At 34.4% G+C, this 20,516-nt stretch overlaps 4 protein-coding genes across 8 annotated transcripts; 3 read left to right on the top strand and 1 right to left on the bottom strand.

Moving 5' to 3' along the window:
• Positions 1 to 2,769: 2,769 nt before the first annotated feature.
• LOC116181862 (ATP-dependent DNA helicase pif1-like) lies at positions 2,770 to 4,668 on the top strand. Its single transcript, XM_031502304.1, has one exon. It carries the CDS (start codon positions 2,770 to 2,772, stop codon positions 4,666 to 4,668), a length of 1,899 nt encoding a protein of 632 aa, XP_031358164.1.
• A 1,001-nt stretch (positions 4,669 to 5,669) lies between these two features.
• On the top strand, positions 5,670 to 7,837 carry LOC116181867. The gene is made up of 4 exons (XM_031502311.1): positions 5,670 to 5,830; positions 5,886 to 6,047; positions 6,100 to 6,908; positions 6,965 to 7,837. Exons 1-4 carry the CDS (start codon positions 5,718 to 5,720, stop codon positions 7,387 to 7,389), a joined length of 1,509 nt encoding a protein of 502 aa, XP_031358171.1. The 5' UTR covers positions 5,670 to 5,717; the 3' UTR covers positions 7,390 to 7,837.
• A 1,854-nt stretch (positions 7,838 to 9,691) lies between these two features.
• On the top strand, positions 9,692 to 16,816 carry LOC116181871. Of its 4 annotated transcripts, XM_031502316.1 has the most exons (9): positions 9,692 to 9,955; positions 12,686 to 12,887; positions 12,984 to 13,203; positions 13,256 to 13,348; positions 14,463 to 14,531; positions 14,582 to 14,823; positions 14,878 to 15,034; positions 15,128 to 15,233; positions 16,652 to 16,816. In XM_031502316.1, exons 3-9 carry the CDS (start codon positions 13,050 to 13,052, stop codon positions 16,689 to 16,691), a joined length of 861 nt encoding a protein of 286 aa, XP_031358176.1. In that variant the 5' UTR covers positions 9,692 to 9,955; positions 12,686 to 12,887; positions 12,984 to 13,049; the 3' UTR covers positions 16,692 to 16,816. The 4 variants fall into 4 exon arrangements, with proteins under 4 accessions (XP_031358176.1, XP_031358177.1, XP_031358178.1 ...); XM_031502317.1 differs by lacking the exon at positions 9,692 to 9,955 and having other exon boundaries at positions 12,262 to 12,887; XM_031502318.1 differs by lacking the exons at positions 9,692 to 9,955; positions 12,686 to 12,887; positions 12,984 to 13,203; positions 13,256 to 13,348 and adding an exon at positions 13,812 to 14,219 and having other exon boundaries at positions 14,331 to 14,531.
• An 843-nt stretch (positions 16,817 to 17,659) lies between these two features.
• Positions 17,660 to 19,228, bottom strand: LOC116181866. Of its 2 annotated transcripts, XM_031502310.1 has the most exons (7): positions 19,042 to 19,228; positions 18,803 to 18,991; positions 18,614 to 18,748; positions 18,214 to 18,437; positions 18,005 to 18,164; positions 17,845 to 17,957; positions 17,660 to 17,791 (listed from the first exon to the last, which is right to left on the bottom strand). In XM_031502310.1, the coding sequence occupies exons 1-6, from the start codon at positions 19,211 to 19,213 to the stop codon at positions 17,857 to 17,859; spliced, it is 981 nt and encodes a 326-aa protein (XP_031358170.1). In that variant the 5' UTR covers positions 19,214 to 19,228; the 3' UTR covers positions 17,660 to 17,791; positions 17,845 to 17,856. The 2 variants fall into 2 exon arrangements, with proteins under 2 accessions (XP_031358170.1, XP_031358169.1); XM_031502309.1 differs by lacking the exon at positions 17,660 to 17,791 and having other exon boundaries at positions 17,808 to 17,957.
• Between the last annotated feature and the right edge of the window lie 1,288 nt (positions 19,229 to 20,516).

The following is a 20,516-nucleotide window of genomic DNA, read 5'->3' as shown; positions in this document are numbered from 1 at the left end:
GAATTTCCATTTATTGCATCAAAAATCGCATTTAGCTGCCTACAATTTTCAAGAAAGTTATTTGTGGGTTTCATTAAACCGCCTTCAGACACGTGGTTAAGCCACGAAGATGAACAATCGCTGGAATCTGGAATGAATCCCAGAGTCTCCTTTTTTCTTAATTTGAAAACTACATATCCCGCTAAGTTTTCTAATCCGTCACATTGCAGTTGAGTCAGCTCATCTACTGAAGAAATTTCATCTGTTGTACCTTCGTCGTACCTATCTACATTTACTTTTAATGTACTTAACATTTGCCCAGTAACTGTTTTTACATTATCTATATCGTCACAAATATTTTTTAATGTATGTAGGTTCTCAATTATAATATTTGGTGCATCTACTGCCTGTTCTACATTTGAAGAGTTAGAAATGATTTCATCATTTCGTCCTAAAACGTAATTCCTTAATCGATATTTAAATTGTAAAGCAGTGGGATGGTCGTAGAGACCACCAATTGATCTAACTATTGAAAAAAAACCTTCTAACGGATCTTGGTTTAAGCGGTAAGTTAATAAATATTTTGCATTGAAATCTGTCTTAAGATCATTAAGCAATAATTTTAATGACGTATTCCCTATTATAATACCTTTTTGAAAAGGCAATAATGCTTTAGAATCAATTTTTCTTAAGCTAAGCATTGTATTCGACATGTCATCTATAATTTTGTTTTGATCATACAAGGACAAACCATAAGCCTTCATTCTATTTCGAGAATCACATTCGGGAACTTTTGAATTAAACACATCAAACCAATCATTTGTAATTTTGAGTAAGTGTGAGCATTCTAAAAAGCTATCACTTCGACTTAAACCTAAAGAACCTAATCTTTCAACGGCTTTTGCTATGGTGTGTGAAAACAATTTCGTTGCTAATTTTACCTTTTGCCGTTGTGGACCTTTGACTGTTAAAAAACTCTCATCGATTTTATGAGAAATGCGTAAGTCTAAATTTTTGTTGTTTTCCAAAAGTTCTACAATAGGTTTTGTGTTAACAATTTTGCCATTCAACAGGAAACCTGTATCAATGAAATGATTCCTTAAAAGTTTTATCATATGAGGCGCGTCCGCAAATACATAAATATTTTTTTTCGTTGCTGGATTTTCAAACCACGTCTTATTTTCTGAAATATTTAGCGATGTCCAAAGACCCCTGTTGCTACCTCCTAGATCTGAGTTTATCGCATACACTGGATAACCAATGTGCTCAAGATTTTTAATAATTTCGAATAGTAGTTCTTTAGTTATCTTGCAGTCGAAATCATAAAATATCGGTTGCTTCCAGTTTCCAAATAGACCTCGAGCCATAATTACTTGAACATATTTTGATGGGCTTAATGTTGTATCACTTTTTCTTTCGTACTCGAAACCAGCTTGAATTTTCATTTCATCAAACAGCACAACGCAAGCTTTGTCCATTTTGGATAGAGAATTATTTTCCATTAGCCTTAGTATTATAGTTAAGATACCTAAAAGAGATTATTTCAATGTTTAGAATATTTAGTTATAAAACCATGTACTAAATTTTACAATTGCTATAAAATACCTGGCTTGACGTCAATTTTCTCTGCCCACCGCCTTAATGTAGAAAGCCCTGGGAGTGGATAACCTCTTTTTCTCAATAAACGATAAGAGCGTGGTCCTGCTGAGAATAAGGATATTGAAGAAGCAATGTCTTCTACTCTCCATAATATGCGACTACTTGTGGATTTTAGTTTTCGTAGTTGACCATTCGTAAAAATTTTTTCCACTAATTGCAATTCTGCGGTTTTCTTTGCAAGCATACGTCTATCAGTTTCCGATTCGCGTTCAGCTTTAATTAGTTTTGCATTGACCATTTCCAATTCTTTGTTTTGATTTAGAAAATTGTTGTCCATTAATTGTAATTCTGCAGTTTTTTGGGCAAGCCTACTCTTTAATGCTTCAGATTCTTCTTCAACTTTTGTTAGTTTCTTCTTAATCAGCTCTAATTCTACGTTTTGTTTTAAAATGGCACTTTTAAATGTAATACAATCTTTGCAAGAATGTTGGGAACTAAAAATATATACGAGAAATTTTATAAGTAGGGATATATTAGAGCAAGAATTTCATTACCATTTCTTCCATTGTAGAAATCTTACTTTCTGAAGCTATTTGATCTTGAGACGAGTCTTGAGACCGTTCATCCTGATACTTGCATGTATCCAAGCTTTCATCTTCACTTTCATTTAATTTTGGTAAATTTACAGAAGGAATGGCATCATTTTTTAAACACCATAAATGCCGTGGGTAATTTTGTAGCTTTTCTCTTAAACGATAATCACTTTCCACAAAATGTTCAGAACAAATTCTAGAATTTTCGACTTTAAATTTACGTTTTTTGTTGCAAACACGCACCCATTCATCACAAATATGTGTCAGTCTAGGAAAACGAAAATACCGACAATTTAAATTAAAAGTATAGCTGTTTCTGTTGGAATTATTTGTACAACTCATCACCGCACAATACACCATGTCGCTTACTTTCAAATAGAACGACACGCAAATCGCTACTGTCAAGCTGTCATTATGGCATGATACTATTATCATGTTACCAGTAATTCGTTTGTCACCCAGTGACGTCATTATAGATGCGCTCGCGTGCGCATGAGCATATCTGATTATTATAGTATCATGAGGTAAACCAGTAACTGGCCACCCACAGTTATTTTCAAGTGATGCCTTGGGTCGATTATACACTGTACATCCAAACATGGCTGAATGCTATTATTTACGTTTGCTGCTGATTACTGTGCGTGGCCCCACATCATTTCACAGTTTAAGAACTGTAAATGGCGTATTGTGCGAATCATATCGTGACGCCTGTCAACACTTTCATTTACTTGAAAACGATGAACATTGGGACAATTCCCTTCACGAAGCATCACTTACAGCTTCTTCATATCAAATGCGTACATTATTCGCAATTATAATATCAACATGCTTTCCATCAAGACCTGTACAACTGTGGGAACAACATAAAGACGCCATGACAGATGACATTTTACATCAAGCACGTAATGCAAGTGAACACACAGAATTACAATACACTGCGGAGATGTATAATCAATCATTAATTTACATTGAAGACATGTGTTTGATGATGGCGAATAAACTCCTTAATCAATTGGGACTGCCATCACCAAATCGAACCATTACAGAAGTTTGCAATCGTGAAATACAACGTGAAACACAGTACGATACCAATGCATTACATACATTTGTTCAAGACAACATAACAAACATGAATCAGCAGCAAACGCACGTCTACAACACTATTATGCAAGCCATCAATGAGAACAACGGTGAATTGTATTTCCTAGATGCTCCCGGAGGTACTGGAAAAACATATTTAATTGCGTTGATTTTGCCCACAGTACGATCAAACGGCAATATCGCGTTGGCAATAGCGTCTTCTGGAATTGCAGCCACTTTGTTAGATGGTGGAAGAACGGCACATTCTGCATTAAAATTGCCATTAAACATGCAACTAACAGAAACACCAACATGTAATATTTCGAAAACATCCGCAATGGCAAAGGTTCTTCAACAATGCAAGATTATTATATGGGATGAATGCACAATGGCACACAAAAAGTCTTTAGAGGCACTGGATCGAACCTTGCGAGATTTGCGCACCAACCAACAGCCATTTGGAAATGCGATTATATTATTAGCAGGTGATTTTAGACAAACTTTACCAGTCATCGCACGATCAACTCCAGCAGATCAATTAAACGCATGTTTAAAATCATCTCATTTGTGGCGATTGTTTCACAAACTATCGCTTACTGTAAATATGCGCGTACAGTTACAAAATGATGCATCAGCCAATTCATTTGCAAGCCAATTATTGGACGTTGGAAATGGAAAATGTGCTACGGACAATACAACAGGATTAATAACATTGCCTGCAGATTTTTGTGTTACTACTGAATCACAAGAGGAGTTAATTGCAAGTGTGTATCCCAACATTGTAGATAATTATACAAATCATCAATGGTTAAGCGATCGCGCTATATTGGCAGCTAAAAACAAAGACGTAAGTGATATTAATATTGAGATTCAAAACAAGCTTAGTGGCCAAACCAACATCTACAAATCTATTGATTGCGTTATGGATCCAGATGAAGCTGTAAATTATCCAATAGAATTTTTAAATTCACTTGATTTACCTGGAACTCCTCCTCATATTCTGCAATTAAAAATTGGTGTGCCAATCATTCTGTTACGCAATTTACATCAACCAAGGCTTTGTAATGGAACAAGACTGGCTGTAAAACAATTGCTGAACAACATCATTGAAGCAACTATATTATCTGGCAAATACAAAGGCGAAAACGTATTGATTCCACGTATACCAATTATTCCATCAGATATGCCTTTCGAATTTAAGCGAATACAATTTCCCGTCCGACTGGCATTTGCTATGACCATCAATAAATCTCAAGGGCAATCGCTTCAAGTATGTGGATTACATCTTGAACCACCATGTTTCTCACATGGACAATTATACGTTGGATGCTCACGTGTTGGTAAACCGTCTTCATTATTCATCTTCACACATGCCAAAACAACAAAAAATATTGTTTATGAAAGAGCGTTGCAATAAAGCAAACAATGGAATACAACTATTGTGTATTAATGTTAATTGTATGCCGTTCTCAATTTCGTTGCAATAAAGCAAAAAGAATAATAGTCTAATGTGTATTAATTCATGTTTTTGACATGTCGATGTTGGTGTTTTTAAGCCCACATCTTATGTCAATATGAACCCCACCGCCATCAACCTTCAGAACGACAGAGGAAGTGATACACTTTTCAATGAGGCCGTGTAATGTGTCAAACAAAAGATTTCCCTATTTTCCCTTGGACCCTTGCTACGCCACGTGGGGCGTAGCCCACGGGCTCACTAGTATCTAATGAATATACATTAAATATCTATCGTGGATAATTACAATTGTAAGTAAAATATTTGTAAATTATTTTAAATGTATTCTTAAAGTGCAATAATGTGCATTGCATAAAATTACATTAATTAGAAAAAGAAACAGCATATAAGATACGTGGTATTATGGATATTGTGTGGATGTTAAATGGACATGCCATATGGATTTCAAACGCCTTCATGTGGATTTATGAACACATCTTTCGCGCTTGTTTTTGTTTTGACCAATCACTGTAAACTTACTTGCCCACACCCTGTATGCGCATAACCTTAAATTAGCATTATGTGCACATTGCACAGCGCACGTCACGTTTGTTAGTTAACGCGTTTGGTTTGTGTTTACAATACGCTATATTAGTGATGACGTCACACGCCATTTTTGTTATGGAAGGTCATGTCCAATTATCCAAACACGTTTGATCTGCATGCTTTGTCTTATGAGTGAACATTATTGAACTGATTTTATAAATATTGTCGTGTTTTTAACAGTTACAAAGTGTTGAAACTTGAAGAGAGTACCTTAAACATTATGTTAAAAATTTCATTTCATTCCCTCCAGTGTTAAAAACATTGAATATTGTGTTTATTCAAATTAACCTCAAAATTTTCGCGGTGATTAGTACAAAAACTTAGTTGTACCTATTTTACGATCGTGTTTTTAAAATATTAACACTTTCGGATTTTGGAAAGTATTAATTAACAAGAGGGTGATAATGGTTTTATGTTGGGCTCCGGGTTGTAACCATTACAATCAACGAGAAACCTGCAGATTTTTTAAGTTTCCCACAGAACCTCGTTTAAGGGCCAAATGGAAACAACTTGTTAGGTACGTCTTTTTGCAGTATGTTGTTTTAAACTGTCTAAAATCACAAATATTATAGGCGCAGTATCGAACCAGGTAGTGGTGCCTTTTTATGCAGTTGCCATTTTCCAGATGGCCGGAAAGAAAATGGCCCAAAATTATTTGAATATAATCGTGAGAAACGATTTGCGTTCTCATCTCCAGAAAAGAAACGTAGATGTACGGATTCAAGAGACATAGAGTAAGTTGAAGTGTGTTTAATCAAAGTTATGTATATTTACATAATGTTATAGGTCAAAAGTACAAGATAATGAAACGTCTGAACCTGTTCCTGCATCAAGTGAGCTACAGCCAAGCAAATCACTGCAAGCCTCCGCATGGGGCGATCCCCAACCAAGCACATCCCATGAACTAACCGCATCCAGACAAGTTCCGGCATTGGATGAGCTACAGCCAAGCACCTCATGGCAAGCCTCCATATTGGACGAGTCACAACCAAGCACATCCCAAGAAGTCTTTGTGTCAAGTGATTCTGCTGTGGTGGATGCAGAAAATTATTTCTTATTACAAGAAATTAATGCGCAAAAGAGACAACTACAGTATTTCTCCAACCGCATGAGTTTTGACAGCATTGCAGACCACAATACACTGGTATTGTTATACACTGGATTACCCAGCAAAGAAATTTTTGAAAGTGTGTATAACTTAGTTAGCAATTTGAAAATAAATTATTATTTCCATTGGAATGTGGAAAAATTGAATCGCAAGGATCAGTTGCTCCTTACCCTTATGAAGTTGCGACAAAATGCTCCGCATTTAGACCTAGCCTATCGATTTGGTATTTCACAGGCTACTGTATCAAATATTGTAATTACATGGATTCATGTTCTTCATCAGATATTGTTTAAAAAACTAATGAACACCATCCCAGCTAGGGAGAAAAATAGAACGTGCTTGCCAAATTGTTGCAGTACTTTTACAAACTGCCGAATTATTATAGACTGCACAGATATTTTCACCGCTGTCCCACGGAGCTCAATGGCTACGCAACGAGTCACATACAGTGCCTATAAACATAGGAATACCTGCAAAGGTCTTATAGGTAATTCATATGCACTATGGAGGGAAAATCAATATATTTATTGAATCTTTTTGTAGGTGTTGCACCCAATGGTGTTATAACTTATATAAGCGGTCTTTATCCAGGTTCAACGTCTGATAAAAAAATAGTCCAGCACAGCGGAATCCTCGATCAAATGGTACCGGGTGATTTGATTTTGGCCGATAAAGGGTTTCTTATTCGAGATTTATTACCACCTGGAGTGGCACTAAACATCCCACCTTTTTTAAGTACAGCACAATTTTCACCGGAACAAATTAGGCAGACAGAATGTATTGCACGTGCACGCATTCATGTAGAACGTGCCATCCGCCGCATGAAAGTGTATCGGATTTTGTCTTTTATTCCTTCTAAATTGATTCCCTATGCAGAGGAGGTTTTCCAAACAGTTGGAGCCTTAACAAACTTACAATATCCCTTAATTAGAGAAGTGGAGCAATATTTCTTAGTGGCTGATGATTAAAATTTCATTTTATTTTTAATATTAGTAAGTAGGTAATAAGGTGTACAGTTTAGGGTAGAATTAATTATGTATTACTGGTCTAGGTCCTCATAGAATTAATAGTTAGTATAAGGTAATAAATAGCAGTTGTTACGGTACACCCTGTACTCACAGGTGAACTATATTATTAACTACGCGCAACTATTAGGAATCGTTCGAGATAGGCAGTATCAAGCGTTTTGGCCAAACACTACGAACCGAGTACTATTATTGTATTAATTTAATTTGTATGTATATATTGTATTTTTCGTTTGCTTATTTGGTAATATTTAATTAGAATGACTGACAAGGGATTATTTATTGTCATAAAACTCGTCTGGATGGAAGGATGAAAAGTGTGTCTTCAATTTTAAGTTAAGTCTTGATTCTAACCAGGAAAGGGTTAGACAGATTTTATATTTTGTATTGTATTTTGTAATAAATCTTTTGGAGAAAAACTTCGGATTTTATTTTAGAAGTATAATAGATGATTTCCATATTGCAGCAGATATTTACATATACTATATTAATAAAAAAAACACTACAAATATTTTTATTCTAGGCCATTAGCCTATTCTTAATTAGCTAACTTAAAAATATAAAAATAAACCTAAAACTTAACTATATTTACACATTAATATCTTATCTTTCCATACCTGACAGATAAGGTATAAACTTTTCTAAATAGAAACTTTTTAATAAAATAAGATTGTCACCCCAATTTGGGTCTTTTTCAATATAAGCCACTTCACATTCATTGGGAGTCCAAATAATTAAATAACATGCATCCCTATTTGACAAATGCAGTTGGCCCTGTACCTGATGGTAATATTCATGTTCAACATTTATCATCGACTCTTCTCCTTCCTTAAAAATAATGTATGTTTTATCGTTTCGCAGGGCTTGTTGCAAACTGGTGTTGCGGTACTTGTATGGGCATTTCACCTCCAATATAGAGTTGTCTCCAACTAGCCCATCAGGCGAGGCTCCTAAAAAGCCACACTTGTCTAACCACAGCCCTGTAGGTGTAACATTCATTTCAGTAAAAGCAGACGTGAATGTATCTATAGCAGACTTTTCATTTTCCTTGCCCCACTGGACTGCTCGTACTGACGTGAGGTCATAGCCATCCATCAATCTTTTAAAAAGGGATGGTGGAAAGCGATTACGGTGAATTGCCGCTAGTATCACACCAAAATTGCTTGCAGTGATACGATTTTTTCGTGCCATTAACCAATTTGCATTATTGGCTTGGCCTACCGTATTTTTTACCACGCAAGTAATTTGTTCTGGTGTTAATTGACACCTTTCTTCAATATAATATCTTTTGTTAGACGTTTCCAAATACTCCTTGTTGAAAACTAATTCATCTATAATGGGAAGAAACTCCATTGCGCTGTGGCAAACATGCGGTTGCAACAACCATGAAAAGCCAACTGCATTACCATGCCCTAAACTTCTATGAAACATTTGAACCACATCGTCAGATACTTCACCATTAATTGGTTCATACACCCCGTGCTTCGAAGGGTAGAGTTCTTTTAATGTTTTCACATTTTCTTCACCGCCTCCTTTTTTCTTATTCCATGCACACTCTTTGTCCGTGATGCTCACATTGTTATGTGCATGTATGCACAGGGCTGCCATGTGATGACACACTGCTTGTCCTCGAGGGCAGCTACACGTGGCATTTTCAATGTAATTATCTTGCAAGTTAATCGATACCTATGGATAATAAATATATACAAGATGTATTAGGTACTACATAGAATGAAACACACCTCAACAGAGTATGTCAGCCCTTTCATACTTGCTTTCACTTTCCCCTTCAAGACGGCAGGATCAACAGTTGCATCGAAATTCATCGTAAGTACGTTGCAACTTTTGTACGAATTTTCACCACGGTGAAGCTGCTTCATGTTTTCTTTAAAGAATGCAGCCACCATCGTAATAGAAATAACGTATTTCTCCGCCATCAATAATGTATATAATAAATTCTACAATAAGAATATTGAGGTTAGTTTTACCAATTTGCTATATTTCTATTCTAAACTTACAAAAATGATCGGTTTTGCACATGAATGATGTTGTACACAAAAAACTGTAACTAATAGCGTGAAATCTCAATATATCAATACCCTAATTGACGCAAAATTAAATTTTCTAAAAACTCTTATGGGAATTTACATGGTATAAAAGTTTGTTTGGATAAAGACAACTAACCTACCGCAACAAGATGGCGCTCTGACGTCACACTAATATAGCGTATTATTAAGATATATTTCCTTCGTTATCTGTTACGTGCTTGCCAGTGTTTTTACGTGGTTTTTACTTGGCCCGTGATAACGATAACCAATCCTCTGTTTAGTGGTAAGTACAGTACCTATAGCCCGCCCGCTAAATAATTGAGGTTAAGTGTGTATGTTTTATTTCAGATACCTACCTTAGACAGATATTACAATCCCAATTTTGATTGTGGAGGCTCTTCTGCGTTTTTTAATTTATAAGGTTTCAAGCTAGATACCTACTTCGCTGGATTTGACACTAGGTATGTATGTACCTACCATGTTATTTAGCATTAGGGCTTTAATGATAATTCACTCGGTTTAACCACAGGCCAGTGGAAATTGCCATAGAAGTAAGTAATTGTGGTAATAGGTTATACAAAATTGGTTAGTGGAGGTATATTCTTGGCCTTTGTTTTAGATTCTGATCATGTCTAAAGAATTAACAGACAAATGCCTTTTGAGCATTTCAACCCGACAAATTAATCGTATAATTAGTAATCTATCCAAAAAACATGACACATCAAATTCCGAACGAATAAATGTTGATAAGCAGATTGATATTAACCCTGCCGGTAGTAGTAATGATGAACCCGATGAACCATTTAATAATGAAATACCTTTCGATACCAGAAGTGAATGCTTTATTGAATCAGGTAACGATGAAACAACTTTTCCTTCCGAATGTAAGAACGATGACCTCGACGATGACGTTAATGCATTAAATGATTCGTTCAATATGGCTGATGTTTTGTCTGATAGTTTACAACGTACTCCATCGTTTGCAAACGATTTAAGATTATGGGCGATAAAAAACAAGATTCCTCATTCTGCACTGTCTGAGTTAATGAAAATACTGTTGAAGCATAACATTAAATCTGATGAATTGCCCAGTGACTCTCGAACGCTATTAAAAACCCCTCGATCTACTGTTATTCGACCAGTTAAACCTGGGAATTATCTTCATTTTGGTGTGCGTAATGGAATATTAAATACTTTTAAAAGTACCAAATTTAAGGGCGATAAAAAATCCATAGCATTAAAAATAAATATAGATGGATTACCGATTTCCGACAGTAATAATAGTCAACTGTGGCCTATCCTAGGTTGTATCAACTCTATCAATATTATCTTTATTATTGGAATTTACCACGGTCTCTCCAAGCCAGTCGATGCAAATGAATTTTTAGAAAATTTTGTTGAAGAAATGAAAGTATTAATTACCGAAGGAATTGAATGTTTTGGAGTAACATTTTCAGTTTCTATGCATAGTTTGATATGTGATGCACCCGCGAAAAGTTTTGTTTTAAAAACAAAAGGCCACAGTGGATACTCCAGTTGTACAAAATGCATTCAAGAGGGCGAATACTTGGAAAATCGTTTATGTTTTCCTCAAATTAATTCCCAATTGAGAACAGACAGAGATTTTATTAATCAATCAGATGAGGCTCATCATACTGGTGTCTCAATTATGACATCAATTCCAAATTTTGGTCCTATCACCAATGTACCCTTGGATTATATGCACCTTGTGTGCATTGGTGTTGTAAAAAAAATGGTATCATTGTGGCAAAGTGGATCATTAAAATTTAGATTATCACATAAACAAACAAGTGTAATTTCTGACAAAATGTTGCAATACCGAAACCATATCCCGAAGGAATTTCCTCGTAGGCCTCGCGAAATTTCATCTGTATCACAATGGAAAGCAACGGAATTAAGACTATTTCTTTTGTATTTGTCACCATCTGCTCTCAGTGACACAATGAACTCTTCGATGTATTTTAATTTTCTTACTTTGCATGTAGCCATTAGAATTTTATGCAATAGTCAACTATTAGAAAATTATTCAGATTATGCTGGGTTGTTACTGCAGCACTTTGTAAGTTCTTTTCAAAAAATTTATGGCAAATGTTTAATTTCCCATAATGTTCATGGACTGCTTCATATTACCGATGATGCAAAAAACTTTGACTTTGGATTCATATAGTGCATTTCCTTTTGAAAACTATATGCGCCAGTTAAAAATGAAATTAAGGAAAGCAGATAAACCATTGCAACAATTACATCGGAGATATATGGAGCAATTTTCTACTGATATCTTATCATTAGAAACATCTCAAAACATGAACTGGACATTTAAAAATAAATATGATGGTGGGCCTCTTACACAGGGATTAACAAATGAAGTACAGTTTAAAGAATTATACACACCTGAGTGGTGCCTTAGTATAACTATGCCAAATAATTGTTGTAAAATTAATGATTCAGTGATACTTGTATGTAATTTTGTAATAATTCAGGAAGTTATGATGGTTATTGGGAAACGTTTTAAAAAACAGTCGGATGTCTATGTTAAACCTTGCCCCTCTTCACTTATCAATATATATTATGTAGAAAGTGTGTCAGATAAATTAGAAATTTGGTCCGTGTCCGAGATAAAATATAAATATGTTCAAATACCATTTAAAAATGGGTATGCTGTATACCCACTTCTCCATGCCGATAACAATTTTAAATTTATAAATAGGACCCTTTATTTTACTTGTTCTGCACATAAATTTTGTTTAGAATAATTTGTCATCCAATATTGAAAAGCAATCAGAAAAACACCTGTTGTAGATATCCTGTATATAGTTATGCTGCCTTCAGTTGCACAAATGCAGTATCTATGTGAAACCCTTATACCATATTTTATTTATGAATAAACTCTTATTTAGAAATGTTTTACTACCTTTCTGATAAGCACACTAGATAGATTCGCTCGGTTTGCATTTGTTACGTACAACATACATCATATGAATTCTTTTCACTTCATGTGCTTTTGCTACTGAGGGCGGTATAGTACTCTTAATGCAGTAGCAGTAGGTGACGTTTTGTATTTCATAAATTCAGTGTTCTTTTCACTATGTTCATTTTGTATTTTTATGTTGGTAATGTTCTGTAAATTGCCATTTGTCTTTAGAACAACTTAGATATTATTATAATTATAGAATATTTAAAAAATGGAGAGCCAATGGTCTGTAGTGTTATTCGAAGACGGGCTACAGTTGGTTCCTACTGATTGGATTGTGGGAAACAGTTGCTATTGGCCCACGTTTACTAGTACCACACGGTACGAAAAAGCGGTTAAAAGCAGGGAGCCGCCAAATGAAGGATGGTCCCTTTATGAAATGCGCGTTTTAGGAACTTTTTGTAAGTGTTTTATAATTTCATTGCTATTTAAATGGATTTTCGTTTTTTTTAACTACCTACATATCTCTGTATTCAATGCTAATGATTTCATTCTAGCCTCATATGAAACCGCAAGGCGAAAACTAATAATAGCAGAGGAACACTCTGATTTGAATACAGATCATGAATTATCCAAAGAAAATCGGAGGCGTAAAAAAAAAGATTATTTCGTCTAGTGAAGAAGAAGAGGAGGATTCTCAAGTTGGCGTTTTAAACATATCAGAATTTCCTGATCTACCTCAAGATATTCGGAAGAATGATTCAACTGAAGTTTCAGGTATTGTGTTTTTTTGTTAGAATGTTAGTCCTTAAGAAAATGTATTCTATAGCATCCAGTTCAAGGAGACTTCTACTACAAGAATCTCAAGCACATGTAATGCCACGCTCACAGTGTTCCACGCCATCTAGTAGAAATGATGAAGGTATATATTTTTTTTTTTTTTTGGTAGGGTTCAACTACTAAGGTCATATCCCCTTTAATTCACTAAGCATATTATATATCAGCGTATATATTAATCATTTTCAAAAATCTCACCATCTTCATTGCATTTTCAGGGTTTATAAAATTGTCGATGTAGTTGGGCACTATACCGTTTATCAATCGCTCATTATTGTATAGTGGGCAATGGCTTATAATATGGGTAACCGTGATGGCCGTATTGCAGTGATTACATTGTCGTGGTACAGTATTCTTTAGCAGATGTTCGTGTGTGACCTTAGTGTGTCCTATCCTCAGACGGTGCATTTTCACGTTGTTCTCTCTCGAAGCATCTTGTAGCGTGTATAGTGTCGTTGGAATAGGTTTTATCTGCGACAGGTGAGTATTTACCTGTGCCCATTTTTCTTGCCATTCTGCAACATATTGCTCTTTTAGGTGTCTTCTGATGTCACTTGCCACCATGAAATTTACATCTGTCTGCTGGTTCGATATCGCTCTACGAGCGGCCTGGTCTGCTTGTTCGTTGCCAAAGATACCAACGTGGCTAGGGACCCAAATAAATTCGAGTGATTTACCTTGCTCCGAAATACGATGTATAGCAGACTGTAGCATGATGTTCATCGGATCTGTGTTGTAGATTTTCTTTAGCCCATTTAGGATATTCATACAGTCCGTAACAACTAAAAATCGGTTGTTTTCCATCATTGAACAGTATAGCACAGCCTGCCATAGGGCATACTGCTCTGCAAAGATGGGCGAAGAGTTTGTATTCAAGCTCCACTCGTATGCTACGCCCTCGGTGACTATAGCACTTCCCACCCCATACGCGTTCTTGGACCCATCCGTGTACACAGGTTGGTATGAGGGATATTCGTTAAGGAGGTTCTCGTATGCCTGCAGGTAAGTGGGTTGTTTTGTAATCTCTTTTTTGTAGCGCATTAGATCTTTTCTTATTTTTATTTCAGGTACCTTCCACGGGACAGTGTCCAGCATCATTTCATGGAGCGGCGCTGGAGGGACTATTCGGCGTTGCTCGAGATGTTCCTGGAATCTGTTGTTTATTACAATGTTAGTCCTTAAGAAAATGTATTCTATAGCATCCAGTTCAAGGAGACTTCCACTACAAGAATCTCAAACATATGTAATGTCACGCAAACCTGATGAAGGTATTGATTTTTATATATTTCCTTAAAGTACTAAAATCTATAACTTTTAGGGTTTGAGGAGAAGCTGTTTAAAGAGCTGTCTTTTATAAGGGTTCATTTAGTGAAAATTGGCCAACAACTGTCAGTACTAGAATTGAACATGAAATCTCATCAACTTCAAGATAATGACAAGAACGAGGAGAAACATGATAACTTTGAAGAGATAATACGCAAGTTTCCTTTGGATACCGAATTAGATCTAAGAAACATGGAGGTTTATCTTCTCAACAACCCTGATTTTAAGAAATACCTAGTAAGAAGTCTAATACATACATGAGAGTAGAGGTTATAGTGTATATTTTTTTAGATCAATTACTGCAGTCGATTAGGAGGACTAAAAATTGATCAAATCACCAAAATTATGTTAAGAAAACTAATTTCAAATAAACTAGCAGCCAACTACAGCTGGCTAGGAGCTAAAAAGAAGCAATCTTTCAACCTGCTGATTGCAGAGGTTATTTTATGTAAGGTTGACTAATTTTATACATTGATTGTTTTTTACGTATTGATTTAAATTAAAATGACATTTAGTAAAGTATATGCTTTTCATGTTTCAGGTGCCGTAAAGCAAAATAAGTTAATTGGTGAGACCACCGAGAAGGAAATGATTGACTCTGTAAAAAATTGGTTAAAACATGCACATGTGAGGTATACCAACCAATGGTAAGTTATTAGTCTAGTAGATATATAGCTAAAGTATTTAAAATACATACAGAATAAAAATAGTAGTTTTTCCACTAATTTTCTTTATATGTATTTTATACAGGGTGCCCATTATGTACAGAATATAGTATTTATCTCGGTAAATACCGACTGTATAAAAAATTTTCACTTATAATTGCACAAGAGGTTTGTATTTTACCGAGTAAATTTGGGTTGTTAAGGTAATGAAAATCTGTTGCCTAGCAATTAGACGAGAAAAACTGTTAACTAATAAAAATGCGACACCGAAGGTGGAGCATTTTTAGGTTGACAGTTTTTCGAGTTCAATTGCTAAAAGGAAACAGATTTGAATTGCAACAACCCAAATTTACTCGGTTTAAATACTAACCTCGAGTGTAATTCGGCAGGACAATTTAACGAACAAGAAATTCACCAAATTAGTCAATTATTGACAAACGTCAAACTAATCATATGGGAAAGGATAATGCGATAATTGGTTCGAAAATGAATAAGTGAAAAAACCTCTAGTGCATTTGTCGCTGGAAAAGTTGCAGGTAACTTTTGCCGCTGTCAAAGTGACAATTGCACTGCGGCTTATGCGATTTTTTATACATGAGTTGAATTGTCTATATAAAAGTTGTTTAACATTTTATTTTCCATAATAAGGCAGCATTCAATTGATTTTATTTAAAAAAACAAATGAGTAACAAAAAACAATTGAATTTTATTAAATAGCAATGTGCCCTTTCATTAGGCTCATTTGATAGAGATTTTACTGCTAATTTCAATTTGTCTTTAAGGTTTAATAAGAGAAGACATTCATTTGGTGTGTTTTTATGTAGGATATCTAGATTAATGTAATTACTGAATAAAGAGATTTAAATTTTTTTGAAAATTTTTAGCCATAGGGGTTCTAACATGTTACATAATAGAAAAGAGAAAAGAAATCTATATCAAACGAGCCTGATAAAGACGTGCATTGCTAGTAAAGTTGTTTTTGTTACTCATTTGTTTTTCGAAATAAAAACTGAATGTTGCCTTATTATGATAAATAAAATGTTAACAACTTTTATATAAAAAATTTTTTTACACAGTCGTTATTTACCACAATAAATACTTACTATATTGATTCCATACATAATGGGCACCCTGTATGTAATGATGACTATGAATTTGTGCCAGGCATCTTTAGAAACATATTCAACCATTCCAACCTGGTAGACAGAATATACGGTGGACACAAATGCCCCAATAATTGCGTAACCATAGCAAAATCCACCACCCGATTGAATTATCATAAATCTTCTAGTTACTTATATTAAAGCTTATTGTCCAAATTGCGTTTCATATTATATTAACTATGGAATGATACCCATGTATTTAAAGCATGTCTGTGTTAACGCGATTTTTTTTTATAGTAAACGGGAACAAAAGGGCGCAGAAGAACCTACAGGATAAGTTGTTTTTCTTTTTTATAAATTTCTTAATCTTAACTATTATATTTTATATTATTACTATTCTGGTTTTATACACATGAATATTTTGTGCTTTTTAAGTTGTAACTAATAAATAAATCATACATTTTTTTCATTTCTTTATGTGGTTCTATGCATTGCTGTATATCCACTGGATGTCCGTGGAACATTGTTAGTGCTATTTTTGATCCATATTACATCTAACAGATATCATTTTAAAGATTATGTACGTCTAATAGATCAACTGTATGGATATCTATATGTAGGTATATGGCGGGACATCTGGATATCTAGTATTCGTCCATTACATGTGAGGGGATATCCATTAAATATCATGGATATCCATAAAAAAACATTTTTTAGATATCTTATGGTTGTCAGTGTGCTGTGTGGGTATATGATTTCCTTTTTACTGTTGTATAAACATTCCTACTTCACCAATACCATAGCCATAATATTGAATTACGTTAAAATGTCAACAATTAGTATTTAATTTTTTTAAATTTGCTTTATAAATAAGATAATTTTTTACATGATATACATATATGGATATCTTTTAGATAAATGACATTAGATACTGACTTTCGTAGATGTCCCTACAATATCCATTAGATAAAGTAAATGGACTGGATATCAGGTGGATATTATCTACATTGTTTAGATATCCAATGGACATTATGTGCTGTGTGGGTGGGAGTTGGTGACCTCACATCTGACAAACACTCTCGAGGTTTCAAGAAAAGCTTTGTCGACAGCATCAAGTTTCCTTGAGATGTCTCGCTCGACTGCAACCAGGGCCAACTATAACCCACCATCTGCAACTGGAACATCATGTCAACACGAGCCTATGTCAGCAAACAGACAGTGTGGTGTGGGGCCCCAGGTAACACACATGTGTACAATGGACGTACAATGGATATATCCATTAGACATTTCAAAAGTCCATTGGATGTACATATTAGGTCCTCAAACATTCAATGGATGTTCAGTGGATGTACGTTTGGCACTAGAATGGATCTCCATTGAACATCCGTACACTACATCCAATGGAGGTTTACCTGGGATGTAACATGGATATTTTGCCTAATAATAATAACAATAATATTGATAGTTTATTTATGTGTTTATAATAATACAGTCATTGATTATTAATTTTTGTCCTTCCTCTCCTTTGCACGTCTCAACCATTTCGCTATTGATTGCTCAAAAACCATTCTTGAGGATGTGGGAAATATAGATAACCCAGATTCTAAAAAAATATTGTCAACAAGATTTAATAACCCAACCTAAACTTACCAATCACTAGTTTATTGAAGTTTAATTTATTAAAAGGTCTTTTTTGTTTTCGACCATAATAACTAAAATTGTTCGCAAGTTGGTTAGTAAACAACTTTTCCATGGACCTTGCCACAAAATTGTATGGGACGTTTCCACCTAGTCTTAAAAATTCCAGAACCTAAATGCTTATGGGTATTAGGATTTAATAATGTAGTATTTAAACTCACCACTTTGTTGAACTCTGCTGGATTGTTAATAAATGTTTCAAAATCTTCTAGTGCTTCAATAACATTGAAGGGGAAGTCAAATTTAGTAAAAATAGTATCTGAGATTTCTACGGAAGGTTCAGCTGATAGTACCATTTTTTTTTCCATGTTGGCAAACCTTTCATTCATCGCATTTAGTAAAGCCATAATTATATTCTGTTTATGAAGTATTTTAACCAACATTCCTAAAATAGAGAAGCAATGAACCAACATTGTATTTTATAGTTATTTTCAATTACAAATCCCAAATAGCTATTATGTACTCTTTCGTTTGTGGCACTAAATTATTACATGCTAGTAAGAAGTAAGTAAAAAATTTGAATTAGTATAAAGTATAAAAAGAACTCAAATATAAACATACCTCTATTGGATTCCACACCCTCCAAATTTTGATCACTTTCTACTAATTTGGTAACTTTGTCGGAGTTATCTGGAGCTGGAGGACTTGTATCATCAATATCTACACTATGAACTTCGGCTTGAACAACCTTTTTAACTGAAAATGTAAAAGGTGTTATAAATGTACTATTATAAACAATGTAATACATACCAACTTTAAGTTGAGGATGTGGTGGTAAACTGCTGACATGTTCTATTTCTTCTTCAACAGATGAAAAACTTGAAAAATGTTTTATTATTCGTTTTCTTTTAGGTGGTACAATTGCGATAATGGAATCCGATTCTAGATCTGATGTGATTGTGGCCTTTTTTGCTTTTTTTTGAGCAACATTAAAATTATCTGCAACATTTAAAAACTAAAATCTTAATTTGATCATTGGCTTTATTTACCATAAACGTTATTCCTAAATAAAAATATGTCGTAAAGAGGCCATTCCTTTCGAGGCTCTTCTCGTCGTTGCAATGCCTGTTGCAAACGTATATTACTGTAAGTGGGAAAGTAACATTTACCACCAGGCTGCAGCCAATTGGAAGGAACTGCTTCGAGGAAATAACAGGCCATTAGAACAAATAGTAGGTCGCATTAGTGAACAATTTTGTTACAATCCTTCGATAAATATTATTCAAGATCAAGATAAATTAGAAACGTGTAATCCCCATCAAAGTGGACCCCTTATATCTGATTGTAGCAATCCACAATACGCGAAAATTTGTTTTGAAACTTTTAAATTATCTAATAAGGCTCCTAATAATTGTTGTGGACTAAGAAATGGGGAAATCATTGTTATTAGAAATATATCATTTTGTAAGTCCGCAAATCGTTTGGTTATAATAGGTCAAAAATTTTTATCTACAAGTGATTTGTACAAAATTCCTTGCTACAGCAGTAATTTAGGAATTTATAAGGTGAAAAAAATGTCAAGTCTAAAAATGTTCTCAATTCAAAGCATATGTATAAAATACATTTTACTGCCATATAAAGAATCTTTCGTCGTATTTCCTATTCTGCATACCACATAATTCATCACTGCTCATAAACGAAATTGAACAAGAAAATTATTTTAGTATGTTATTATTAATTTTACTTTATTATTACCACCAATCAACGATTCCAAGACCAATAGAGAACAATAATCGGAGAACAATATAAATCGAATCTTCGCCCTACGGGCTACATGAATTTGGCTCAAAAAATGTTAAACGGTGAAGCCGAAGTTTTAGAAACCATATTTTTCAGAGTCGGTGAGGCCGAAACCGAAAACTTAAAAAACGGAAAAGGATGGGGAGAATAAATTACATTTTACATTATGCAACTTTTAAAGACTTAGAGCACGTTGACGACGTGACAAAAGTTTCATAACAATCTAATTTTCTTGTTCTCCTGGATTACTAAAGCCTGGATGGTGAGACAAACACTGAGCATTTTTTTTAATATATTGAACAGTTCCAACAAATCATTGTATGTGTAAAATACGAATGGTACCCGTAACGCTTATAATGTAATTTAGAAAGTTATTTTGTACGTTCTTTTTTGTCAACACCACAGTTTGTTAATGGATGGTAATAAAACACATAAGTTCCCACATTTTACTTGACACATGTTTTAATTTTCCAGGATACCTACATAATGAATTTTACCGTGGTAGAATTTGGAGATGGCATTGAATTAGTTCCAAACAATTGGCTAAATGAAGATAATACGTGCAGTTGGCCAGTTACATCTGATCGATCTGCACTCAATAAACTAGTTTTGTCCAAAACATCACCCGATTAAACCTGGAAAATTTACGCAGTTATTAAAATATACTGCCAAGCAGGTATGTTTTTCTAACTGCTTTATAAATTTTTTAAATTGTGTCAACAGC

This window comes from Photinus pyralis, unplaced genomic scaffold (assembly GCF_008802855.1).
Source record: "Photinus pyralis isolate 1611_PpyrPB1 unplaced genomic scaffold, Ppyr1.3 Ppyr1.4_unclustered_Scaffold260, whole genome shotgun sequence".
Classification (NCBI taxonomy): domain Eukaryota; kingdom Metazoa; phylum Arthropoda; class Insecta; order Coleoptera; family Lampyridae; genus Photinus; species Photinus pyralis.
Note: the sequence above shows the minus strand (reverse complement) of the source record. Positions and strands in the feature narration are given on the sequence as shown.